Consider the following 12,584-nt stretch of genomic DNA (forward strand, 5'->3'; position numbering starts at 1 on the left):
AAACCGTGACAAGTGCATGTCGGTTGCGTGCTCTATACCCGTTACTAGGCAGTTCACAGATGGCATTGCATGTAGCCCTGGCGCAAACTGCTAATGGTCAAGTGACACAGATCTCTAACACACTTCTTACTGTGCTATTGCCTACTTACACTTGTATGTAAATGCACACTAGATTTACCAATCATGGTCTTTGGCTTAGGTGTAACTAAATCCTACGTAGATGTGTAGGTTGTGATTAATATTCCGTTTTTTTATTAGGTTCATTCAGAAAAAATAAATGGAAAGTTGCTCTGAATTAAAAATGAAGAGGCTAATTCTAGACTCCTTCGGCATTTTGGTAAAATATGTATTTGAAGTTTTTCTGTTCAGATAGGTAGAGAAAATGTCCAACCGCTGCAACTCCTGTGTAGCCAGGATCTACAGCACGACTTCCAATAAAACTGCAAGTAATGTATCTAGATTCGATCTGCTCACTTTGTGGAAATATGTATAGATGGTATTGGTAGGCCATACTATACTCACATAAAGATTTGTTTATTAATCTACAACATTGTTTACAAGGTTAGGTAATTATTAAAATAATTTATTGAGATACATTGTTAACATATTTATAATTAGTTACACAGCCAGCATACCTTATTGAGAACAGCAAGGTCGGTTTCTTCTTGCAATGTAATTTCGATTTAATTTAAAGCGGTTCTGAACTACTTTCGGAATTTCAGGAACGTAATTTCGAATTTTTTATACCGTACCCCTTAACCGCACATTCAGGTTTTATCCTATTTTTTTCGAAATGTAGAGTCGAATGCATTTCTTTTGTAAATAATTATCTACCTGTTATTTTGTTATATTCCAATACAAAAAAGGATAAACATTAAACACAAATAGAGTGCATTACTCACGTACATCCTTTTTTCGAACTAATTAGTGGAATTAACTATTAGGTTACCTACCTAATCTAGGGCAAGGTGATAACGGAGTTTAGTAGGTTTTGTTTTGAATTAAATATTTTAAAAGTCACGTATTGTTGCAGACTTGTTGTAAAGCGGCGTATTTCGTCAATATCATTGCAAATGTCCTCCGGTGCTTCGAAACAGTTACTTACATTAGTTACATTACCGTGTAGGAAGAGATTACGGTTGTTAGGTAACGATCACAAATTAGCGGAGAATCGGTCAATTGTAGGGACAGGTGTGCGCGGGCGCAGTCGGCGGAGATGCCTGGTGGAGCCAACACTTTCACTCTCGGCGACAGCAGCCCAGCCTGCCAGTGCTGCCGCGCCGCCGCCCTCGGCCGACCGCTTGCTTGCTCGGGCGCACGGGCCACTGCGATCGATCGGCACCCCGTGTCAATCTTATGCTTCGTTGCGCATGGGCTCGCCAACTCGTTGCTCTGCTGAATATCGAGATCGTGTTGTGAAAAACTCATGGTTATTTTTAGTTCTGCCGTGTCGTCCGTTCGATGTGGTTATCCATGGCATTTCGGAGCGAAAACCTTCAGTTTTCTAAATTTTCATTACTTTTAAGCGATAGTAAAAAATAACAATATTGTGTTTTATAGAAATTGTGTTGTGTCATAGCGTGTAATAATTGTGCTGACAGGTGAAAACACAGGTGTCCAAAATCAAGTGACGGAAACCCAGAGAAAGTCGTTAATTCCGCTATTCAATTTCTAAGTTTGTTTAGCTAGTGTAAACATCAACTATTGAGGTTTCGTAACCCAAGTCGCCATTGTAAGAAATCTTGAGTAATGATGTACATATTTGTTAATTTAAATACGTCCAACTAGAACACGGAATACCAATTGGGCAGATACAGATTCATGTGACGTTTGGAGTGGTGTCCAATTTTGTAGTGTCAAGGTTGTCGGGTCAGACAGACGGACTGAACAGCAGCAATCTGTAGCGAGCTGCGGCGCGTGATGCGCATATGACGAGCGTCACGACGCTCACTGTAAATAAATAATGACCTAATTGTACATACGAAACTCGCTATTTCTGAGGCTGACTTACATCGTAACAAGGTAAAGTCTTGTTTTATCAGTGTCTCGCTTGTGATCCTGATATTTTATTTTCGACAAAGCTCTAAGCTATTATGTCGCTGACAGGTGCCGACAAATAATGCGGCACCGTATTTAAACTCGGACAAAATGCCACATTACGACGAAAGTTTTATATACGATGACAATCAAAACCAACGAAGAAATAAAAGAAGTTATCGGGTGTATAAAAATGGTCTAAGCCCGATAAACTTTTTAGAATCGAACGATGTATTTCATAATCTCGAAGAGAGAGGAACGTCAGTTCTGAAAAATAACATAAAAAACATTAAACATCGAAATAACCGTAAGGTAGAGTCTTTAGTACAAAATAGAAATACACAGTACAAGACACCAGACATAATAGTAGACCACTGTCCACGGATTAGTGTGTTTGATCCAAGTAAATTAATTATTGATATAAGGAATAATAATAAATCACTAACACCTTGTAAAAGTTTTGATAATCTGACGATCAAACCTGTGAAGAAGAATGATGTGAGAAGAGAGAAGATTCGAAATGGATTCAGCCTGCAAAATTTATTGGATGACGGGAAATTGAAACATTACGTCTCCCCTTCAGAAGATATTTCAGTGGCAACGCGGAGTGATGATGTTAAAAATTCATACTCCGTCGTGGATGCGCGTCGTCGCCCCTTGCAGCGACGCATACTGAGGAGCGCGCCCGCGCCCGGAGTCGGCGTGTACCGCCAGATCAGCGGGGAAAGACACGCGGCAGTCAATAATGTCCACGGTAACTAATTAATACATAATATAAAGACATAAATCCAGTATTCTTGACATCCATGATCCATATGGATTTCTGTCACTCACTCATTTAACATGTTTACACTGACTGTTGCACATTGTAAGAAAGTAAAAAATAATATACCTACGTATCTTTTCACAACTAAAATACAAAAAGAAAAACAATTAATTAACAATTGCTTCGATTAAATCTACGATTACTCTAGTAATGTGATATTAATTTTGTTTATTAGCAGTGCCAATCACGATAATATCGTAGTTTTATTTACAGGCGTTATGTCTCAGTTCAACTCTATCCCTTCACTAAATTCAAAAATGGTAGGTAAATTACATTAATTTATAATTTAAGGTTTTCTACAAATTTTCCCGTCTTCATTCGTTTTAAATGTCGATTAAGTATAAGGTTATGTATGTCAAGGTTTATATTTTTATATTGTCAACCTGATTCAGCGTTCTCATGACGGCATAATGGTTCATATTAATTTTGATTGCTTTCGTTCGGCCTTTAGCAGGTTCTCATCTCATGAATCAAATACAAATACTTAACGATGTTTAAGTTTTTCTCGTGTAGTTGAAACAGGGAAAAGGTTAAATTAGCAGCCGGAGTTTACTAAACCGTAAACGATTTATCGTAATAAGTATGACTGACAATCTACATGCGTAACGTGATGGGCGGACTCATTGCCGTATTGCAAAATTGAAAGTCGGACGTAACTAGATAACTATGCTCTATTTCCACACAGCGAAACGGAAGAGAATGCAGCCTGGAGAGCTTTCGGTTTTTCTTCCTTGTTCGTGTAGCTGCGCTTTGTAAAGAGCTAAGCTAGTGCATCTAATGAAATGCTTGATCTTGTATAACAAGGCGTAAGAGACGCGGGAAACCACACCATTGTGTCCATATTCCATTGTTGCGATAATGTTAAGGCCGTACACAAAAACTGTGTTGAATAATACCCCCTGAATACTATTACTTCTTCTCAAGTAGTATCGATTGCCGCAATAAACATTGTAGGTTGTATGTATACATCTACGCATGCCTTTCCACCACTTTGCCTGCTTTTTAAAAAAATAATTTTCATTTCATCTTTGAATGCGATTAATCCTGTTAAACGGTATCAACTCTCAGAAAAATGCACATCTAAAATCTAATTAGCAATATTACATAAACATTTATTCGAGTTTCTAATATAAAACTTTCTTAGAGGTAAAATTTTTGATTCGTTAGTATTTTCACTGACTGGTGTTTATCTACACATTGATCACAATTTACTTTCTTTTTTTCGATATGCAACAAAGACTTCGTCATCATCATAACACACAGATTATTATCTGCTGCAAATTGTAACAATTTAAATTATCTACTAACAATGTTTTCATCCATTATAGAAATCTTAGTGGCATGTAAGAAAGATTTTTCAGATTTTTCTGAGCATGTTTAAAAGCTTGTTGAAAGATTTGTCCGCGTCTCTGGAAAATGTGTATTGTCTTTGACTTTGCTTTATATTTCATGGAAGCTATCGGAAAAGTCCCACATTAACACATTGTAAACCATTAGGATAAAAATGGCGTGAAAAAGTGTATATTTTTCTAATTAGCAAAATCTTTACACGTTTTATGTTAACTAACTTTGTTTTAGAAGTAGGTACGTATTCATTCGTATAGGTAGGTACTTAATATCCATAATAATATTGAAAGATAAGCAATTATTCTCAGAAATTTTTTGAGCATCTCTATGTATTAACGTTAGTACATTGTATTTTGTAAGAGTTTTCGGCCGGAAATGGTTAACGATTTGTTTATTGTGTAGAGATAGGAAATGTAACATTGGAGCTTTCGATACGAAATGGTTACATTCATCTACTGTTTTTTACGTAAATTCGGTCCCCACTGTCCTCAGTCTTAAGCGAAGCTAAATACAGAACTGAATGTTGGAACTTGTAACATAAAAATCAAACACTTGTTGTTGATTGGCCTGACGGTTCTCCATCTCCTATACTCTAATAATTTCTGAGAAACCCTGAACTAAATGGAAAATTCAAAGATATCCTTGCTGTTACTGCTGCAACTGCAGTGGAAAATCAGTCTCTACATCTATATATATAAAAGAAAGTCGTGTTAGTTACTTCGCTTATAACTCAAGAACGGCTGAACCGATTTAGCTGAAAATTGTCAGGGAGGTAGTTTAGAGCCAGGAGAAGGACATAGGATACTTTTTATCCCGTTCGAAATTAAAAAAAAGTCTGCTTATTTATTGCCATTAAGGCGGAACAAAGTTCGCCGGGTCAGCTAGTTTTAATATAAAATATAACAATGGTGCAAGATCCGTTATGAAGCTTTACGTCTTATCATAAAATTACAATTATTAGCTAATAATACAGCTCATACCTATTTTATATTTCATACTAGCTACTACTATTTTGTAGACTAATTCCTGTAGTTCTTCATAATGTTTTAGTGGTTTTTGTTATCTTTATCCTTCCTGGTAGTTCGACTTCGTAATATTTGAGTAGTTTTTAACTTACATGTTTCCTTTGTCAATTACTTATCGCCTGGAGTGTCTTGGTATGAAGGGTCGTGTAGAGACGATGGGACAGGGCCGTCCTACCGAAGCTGCATGCTAAGTAGGTTTTTAATATCGGGCGTGTTTATGATGTGTATGGCATGACGCACTCGGACTTGGAGCGAGGACCGGCGTCCGTCCGTCGCAGTCAGTCGGCGCAAACCGCGGCTTTGGGCGCGTCCTGCTGTCGCCTCGATATTTATTTATAAACGCACATCCAGTGATAAACTTGTGTTTACCCTTGTAATTGCTCCCTTATGGCTCAAACTAGTCGAAGTACATTTGAGCGCCAGTGTTAACTCTTGAAAGACAAAGTAATTTGTTATTTATTTGTGTGACGAGAATCTGGCTTACGTCATTGTCCTCAGGTAGGTCCAAATCACTTAAATCCAATCCAATTAGGTCGATGCTTCGCAGTAGTATAATAATGTATTCTTTGTTCTAGAATATTTTATCCAGTCAGTAGGCCTAATTATAAATTGAAACTTTATGTTAAGGAAGTAACAAAGCTTTGAGCATTGGAGTACTTTATTATGATTATATTATAAAGGATGGCATAAATTGACTGATTTTATAGTTTAGATATTGTATGTTATAGCATGTGTAATATTTGATTAAATCATTTTTATTATCTTAAATTTAAGCAGAAATTTTCCCTTTTAAAGTAGCGACCAATTAGGTACTCGTACATACAAAAACAACTTTGATCAAGCAGTCGGTTGGTTCGATTGAATACTTTCCTTATACGGTCGCTTGCTATATACAGCATTCGCAGTTATGATCAGGTAAGCTGGCTCAATGTATGTTGTAGATAGGTACTACAAGTACTTACCTACCATATAACATTGGACAGCTATACCTACGTCATACCTACCTGCACAATGTTATTATCCTTTCTTGCAGAGGCTTTGATTTTTAAAAAGAGTTTTGAATACTGCTTCTAGTTTTGTCTTCTCCAATACAGGAATCAATAAATAAGCCGCAGAATTAAAATTTAAATATCTTGTTTCAGTTCCAATATGTTTTGAACCACCCAAAAATCTTTTCTCAACCTTCAAACCCAAACAAAGTAGTAGACTTTAAGGAAATGACCTTGGAAGACACTAAATCATTGACGCAGCTGACCTTTACAATGTGTTTACATCTTAAATTCCAAACTAAATTGCTTACGAACATAATAATTTAAGCAATATTTCAAAACAATTAGGTACCTATAGTCAATCCGGATTAACCATCTCGGGGCCCCTAGGCACAGCTCGTTTCGGGCCCCCCTTTTTTTGTCGCGGAGGAAATGCTTTGCAGCACTCCCGGTGGACAGGGTGGTGTGTTGGATCCAGGCACCCTAAAAGGGCGCTGCTCCGTCCTAAAAAGGACGGGGTATACCCACTAAAACCTCCGCGGCGTTCCGTCATCGCCCAAATGGGGGTGTCGCGAGTATCCGGCCGTAGCCTTAGACTTCCGCGACACCTCCGGGCTGTCACTGCCACCACCTGTCGAGCTCACCTACACGGCGGACCCTACAGGCCCCCCTTGTGGGAGTCCGACGGGAATGGCCCGAAACGCCAAGTCGTTCCCGTCAGACGGAGGTGACAAGGGTGCCCTCGCACCCCCGGCCTACTGGCCGCCACCTGGGGGGAGAGTAGAACGGTCGTACAACCGCCTTCTCCACCCCCTTTTCCGCCTGCGGAGCGATGACGCGAGAGGATCGTTCTCCCGCTCGCGCTCCGCTGCTTCCTTCTGAAGGAAGACCACTTCGCAAAAGGAGGCGACCGCCTTCCAGCATCCTTCAATTCCCAGCATGGCGTTGACCAGGCTCGAAAGTGAAAGATCCCGGCCCACGACCGCAGTGAGGACACGGCGCTGCTCCTCCCAGCCTGTGCAGACCGCGAGCGAGGGTGTGCTGCACCGTATCATCCGCTGCGCGCCGCATTTGTGGCACAGCGGAGATTCCTCTCGCTCGATCCTATGCAGGTACGAACCGAAGCAGCCATGCCCGGTCATCACCTGCGCCAGACGTGAGGAACCCGTGCGGTCGTTCCAACCATTGGTTCATAACAGGACCAAAGTCATGTCTTCCTTCCTCCTTCCCGCTTTCCACGCGCCTTCTGGTCTGCCATCCAGTGATAGATGACAGACATGACCCCAGCTTCTAGCTCCCAAGGAGGAGTACCAGCGAGGACGCACGCCGCAGCGTGTTCTACCGTGCGCTAGGTCCTTGCGACTTTCTGGGCTATGACCCGCCCGCTGGGACCTGCGCAGAAGGGCATCATTCTCCCTCTTGTTGAGTGCGTCCGCCCAGATTGGGGCGCCATACAGCGCCATGCTCCTCAGAACGCCGGCATAAAGTCGACGACACCTCGTTTGTGGCACTCCCAAATTCGGGAAGAGCCATCTCAGTGCGCGGGCTGCCTTGAGGAGGCGTGGCGCTAGCCCGTTGAAGTGCGGGCTAAAATGCCACCTCCCGTTAAGCGTGAGGCCCAGATATATTTCATCTGGCCTTTGACGTCAATCCTAACGTCCTCAACCACAATGTGGGCGTCGGGAGGGGCGCGCTGGTGAGGCCCCGGAAAGAAGAGGGCCTCAGTCTTCTCCAGCGCGACTTTCAGGCCGTGGCGTTGTATTCTGCGAGCGACTACTTAATGTGCCGCCCGCCGACGCCAGCCGTGCCGCGGCCCCAAACGTCTTCCCCGGGCAGTGACCAGAGAGTGTCATCCGCATATGACACTCATGCCCGCGAGAAGGACACCCCGGAGGAGCCAGTTGAAGCCTAGGGTCCACAAGAGTGGACCGAGCACCGAACCCTGCGGAACCCCGCAGGCTACACCGCGCCGTTTGAGCTGGCCGTCTCTGTTAACATACAGGACTTCGCGGTCCCGTAAGTAATCGGCCAGCAGCGCTCGAAGGTACTGAGGCACTCTGTGATGTTGAAGTGCCTCGAGTATGGTGGAATGAAGGATGGTATTGAAAGCGTTGGCTATATCGAATGATACAGCCAACACACCCTCACCTTACCTCTCTCCCTAGCCTCCGCAGTGAGACTTTTTAGCCTATCATGTAAACTAAAGCAGTAATGCCAACGTTACGAAAATGAATTAGGTTCCACAATATCGAAATATGACGATTGAATGTGTAAACCAAAATAAGGCGAAGTTATGAGGTGGTTTGAGTTTTGTTGCATGAAAATAATCTTTAATTTTTTTTTTTTTTTCATTTTTTAATCGGGAGTGCTGGGCCCCTGGTCATAGTGGGACCCTAGGCACTGGCCTAAAGTGCCTTATGGATAATACGGCACTGCCTATAGTATACTATACGGTATAATTAGGTGTGTAATAAGTTAAAAAACGAAAACATAAGATGACGCATCAGCGTACATAAATACGCATTTATTTTTAGTTATTTCTACAATATTGACATTTAGAGCAAATCCAATTAAAGCCAATGTAATTTAATAATAAACTAACATAAGTTCATCCACGCTTTGCATTTGTTTAATTAAAAGAAAGTTTAGGAATGTAACTTGGCGAGTTTTGCATAATAATTTAGATGTATGGTCGAACGCATGATGTAACCATTGAAACTTGAAATTGGGTTGGTGTGAGGTGTGAAGTTCATCCTCTCGCTTATGTTTGAAAAGCTTGTTTTATTTACTTTTGACGACTGGCGCTGATGTGACAACCACATAGTGCCAAAATGTTTTAAATTAAATTCTAACTCTTATCTTTATTTAATTGGTAGAGTTCTTGTGGAATCTTTGCGCTAGATACTGCAACACTGCACTGTGACGATCCTGTGTCAATTTTGTATATTTATCTATCATACTTATTAATCACCACTTTAACCAATCGTTAGACTTATGGCCCAATTAGGTCAGCTAATTCCCCTCTATCTCTTTGTATACCAACATTCAGTTTATGCGCCATGTAATTTATGCATGATGCATCGTCAGATAGGTATTTTGAGGATGCGTACTTATGGTAATTTGATTGCAGAGACCGAGGCTTGCGGAGAAGCGGGCTCGGGGCACCGCGGCTCGCTGCGCGGCGCCAACAAGCTGGCGCGGCGCGCGCGCTCCTTCAAGGACGACCTACTGGAGCGCATCTCCAACATGCGCTCGCCGGCGCAGCAGCATCACCCGCCGCACCTCTCCTCGGCTATCAGGTCAGCCTTATCGCACTTATCAAGAACACCGCCTGGGTCAGTGACGCGCCGGAACGCGTGCGTGCGTAGGCATCGTACCGAGCGCACGCATGCATTTCCGATGAGTGTGCCGTTCCCCGTTCCAGTGCATTGTCTTTTCAAATTTTATTTATGATACACTATTTATGTAGAGTTTTACAGTTAGATATTCTAATTATGACGAAGTTACCCATATAATCCAGATGTGCAATGAAAATCTTCATCATGTTAAAATTTTGTTAGGAGCAGAGATTTATTTCATCACGATCTCTATTAAGGTTGTTTTTCAATCTCGACATCCTATCCTCAACCAACAACAATCTATCCACTATCTACTTTGTTTGCACTGCGATCAAATATTCATACTGTATTGTTTCTTATCTAAATTGATAATAATTTTAGATACATAACTCCGTTATCTTAACTGACAACGGTGTAAGAAAGTGTCGCTTTAACAGTTTTATCTCAACCGCTAACGAAAGAACAATGCTTTTGTTATTTCGTGTTAGATTTGCTTTAAAATATTCAAGCGTATTGACAGCAGACCCGCGTAGTTAGTGCTAACCTTTGTTACTGGGCTGCGAGCGTTGTTGTGAGCGCGCAGTGCTTTACCGTTTGCGGGGCGTTAATGTAGACATTGCACTAAATGTGGATGTTATTATGAGTCACGACCGCGACCCGCCACTGTCGTACTCATTAGTGACTGTCCGCTGAAATCTCATTAGTTAGTGCGTGCTATGTTAAGTGATTACATTTTAATGTCCGCGCCCGGGCTGTCGGCGTGACTGAATCGCTTTTTATTTATTGTGCGGCTAGTGGACGCGCGTTTTTACCGCGTTGAGGTTGTTCGAAAGTAGTTCTGTGTGCGGAACGTCCGAGCGACTAGTGTGGTCAAGTGTTCTTTACGGCTCGGGCGGAGTGGCTCAGGTGTGCATAAATGTCGAACGCGGTGCGATCGCCCGTCGGCGACTGGTTCAACAGACGCACGAATCAACTTCACCGGAGATTTGCCAACAATGGAAGACGGTACGATCGTTAGATAAGTTACACGTTCTTCATGTTAAGGCGTAACGTCCTTTGTTTTTGGTTACGGCCGGAATAAATTCAAATATCGTTAGGTATGTAGGTAATTGTTTTTGCAATCGATTTACGTCACATAGATACGCAGGTCCAACCAGTACATAAATCATTAAGCAATGCTCAGATTACCAATATAGTATCAGAATTTCATACAATTTGTGAAGAAATTGCCCTTGGCTCTGACAGTGAACTTAGAAGTCCAAGGACGAGTGATCTATTAAATTTTATTTGTAAGTAGGCTTTACTGCAGGCAGACTTGCTATCATTGCTAACCATAGCGGTATTTGTTCCTTTCTATGTAATGTTTATTTATTTTTGTTCGATCATTCATGAAGTCAGTCGAACCGGGACCTCCTACTTGAATATCAAATATAACTCGTTGTTGTTATTCACGGTGCGGTGTGGGCTTTGCATGCAAAACAGCTTCTTTCGCAACACATTCCGAGCAATGACATTTTTAAGTGATCCTTTATGTAACACACTTATGAATCTAGTAAGGTTTATTGAAGGTTGTTATCGAGGTTAATTAAGGCGCACACACAAACTGTCATTAAAAGTTTTGGTATGCACTAGTGAAAACCCAGCACAGGTCTGCGACGAAAAAGTTAATTTTTCATACTTTTCTTCAATAAAACTTAGTAGGTATTATGATCTTGATAACCTGATAACTGATAAGATATACTTTTTCTGAGAATATTATCGATATCCGAGTTATTATACTTGCATGCGGAAGGATCAGTTTCCGTACCATTTTATTATATTACAAAGTTTCCAATGACATGAATTAAGAGCTAAAAATCAAGTTGATACATAGTGTATGTAACCCATTTCAACATGGCTAATAGTTAGTAAAAATTGAAGGATTCAAGTCCGTTGGAATGTCAATTCAATATGATGGGGAAATATTGTTGATTTGATAACTCATATAAATTTGGGTATTCGCCCATTAGTATGCTAACATCGCCCGTCTCATCTGTATTCAATTATTATGTGACGTGATGTGGATTATATAAATATACATGATACACGTCTAGCCTATTGTGAATGTCGTCGTTAATTTGTTCTGGAATTAGTTGTTTAGTAATTCAATTATATTTCTTTTCAATTTAAAATAATTTAAGTATAGAAATAAAATTTGATACTTTTTTTTCCTTGAGTAATTAAATTACTTACCTACATTTAACACATACAATCATTTTCGCTACTTCGTTATAAATGCTCATCATCACCATCTTACATAGCGCACGAGTTGGATAAGTTATTAAAGCCACCGTTATGCACTATAGTTAAAAAGTATAGGTGCAAAAAAGCAAATAAATTTTAAAACAAATTATCGCGACTTTATTGTTGTAGGTAATATTTTTTTTATCGAACTGTGTCATGCGTATTACGTATTTTTACCATTTTTGTAGGTTCTGTTGTAACGTCTTTCAATAATGATGACAAAATTGGTAATGTGATTTTTATAATTTTGTATGTCAATAGATTAAAGTCCAATAATTTGCGAAACCACAATTATTAAGTCATTACTTTTCTAATAGTAGTATTTAGTTCGTTATGGCTCTAGAAATGTAAACTAAACTAATTGAAACATCAATTATAATTGGACTTCTACGTCTGTGTACACAAATGTTGCATGTTGAATGTTTATTCCGTCATAATGTTTTCTTAGAACCTATTAACACTAGAGTACACGCGCGGACTACTATAGTAGACCAGGGAAACATTTTACGCTATAACTTTTTGAAAACTTGCGCCAGAGAGCTGGCATTCCAGGTAAGCCTCGTTTACTAAATTTGTCAGTAAGCCAGTAAAGCTTGGGTCGCTAGAGTCTGCGCACTTTTCTAAAATTGACCGTCAAAACTGCGGGTCTACTCAAAAGCCTGAAATCACTCGACAAAAAAATTATGAAAGACTTGCAACAAATGGATTTACACCGTGTACCAGGCAGTAGAAAGTCATG

General features: G+C 40.4%; 1 protein-coding gene across 13 annotated transcripts in view; it reads left to right on the plus strand.

Annotated features, from left to right (window-relative positions):
* The window catches only part of C3G (C3G guanyl-nucleotide exchange factor), a 37,551-nt gene that overhangs the window by 5,554 nt on the left and 19,413 nt on the right, over positions 1–12,584 (plus strand). For 3 of the 13 annotated variants that reach the window (XM_028308794.1, XM_028308725.1, XM_028308750.1), the window contains exons 1-2: positions 1,228–2,791; positions 9,355–9,523. In XM_028308794.1, coding sequence (XP_028164595.1) covers positions 2,149–2,791; positions 9,355–9,523 — 812 coding nt within the window. In that variant the 5' untranslated portion in view covers positions 1,228–2,148. Of the gene's footprint in view, positions 1–1,222; positions 2,792–5,507; positions 5,734–9,354; positions 9,524–9,993; positions 10,568–12,584 lie in introns of those variants that run through there. The other 10 variants (XM_028308743.1, XM_028308768.1, XM_028308734.1 and 7 more) reach the window with 8 other exon arrangements.

This window comes from Ostrinia furnacalis, unplaced genomic scaffold (genome assembly GCF_004193835.3).
Source record: "Ostrinia furnacalis isolate ACB-3 unplaced genomic scaffold, ASM419383v2 OfSCF0207, whole genome shotgun sequence".
NCBI classification, from domain to species: domain Eukaryota; kingdom Metazoa; phylum Arthropoda; class Insecta; order Lepidoptera; family Crambidae; genus Ostrinia; species Ostrinia furnacalis.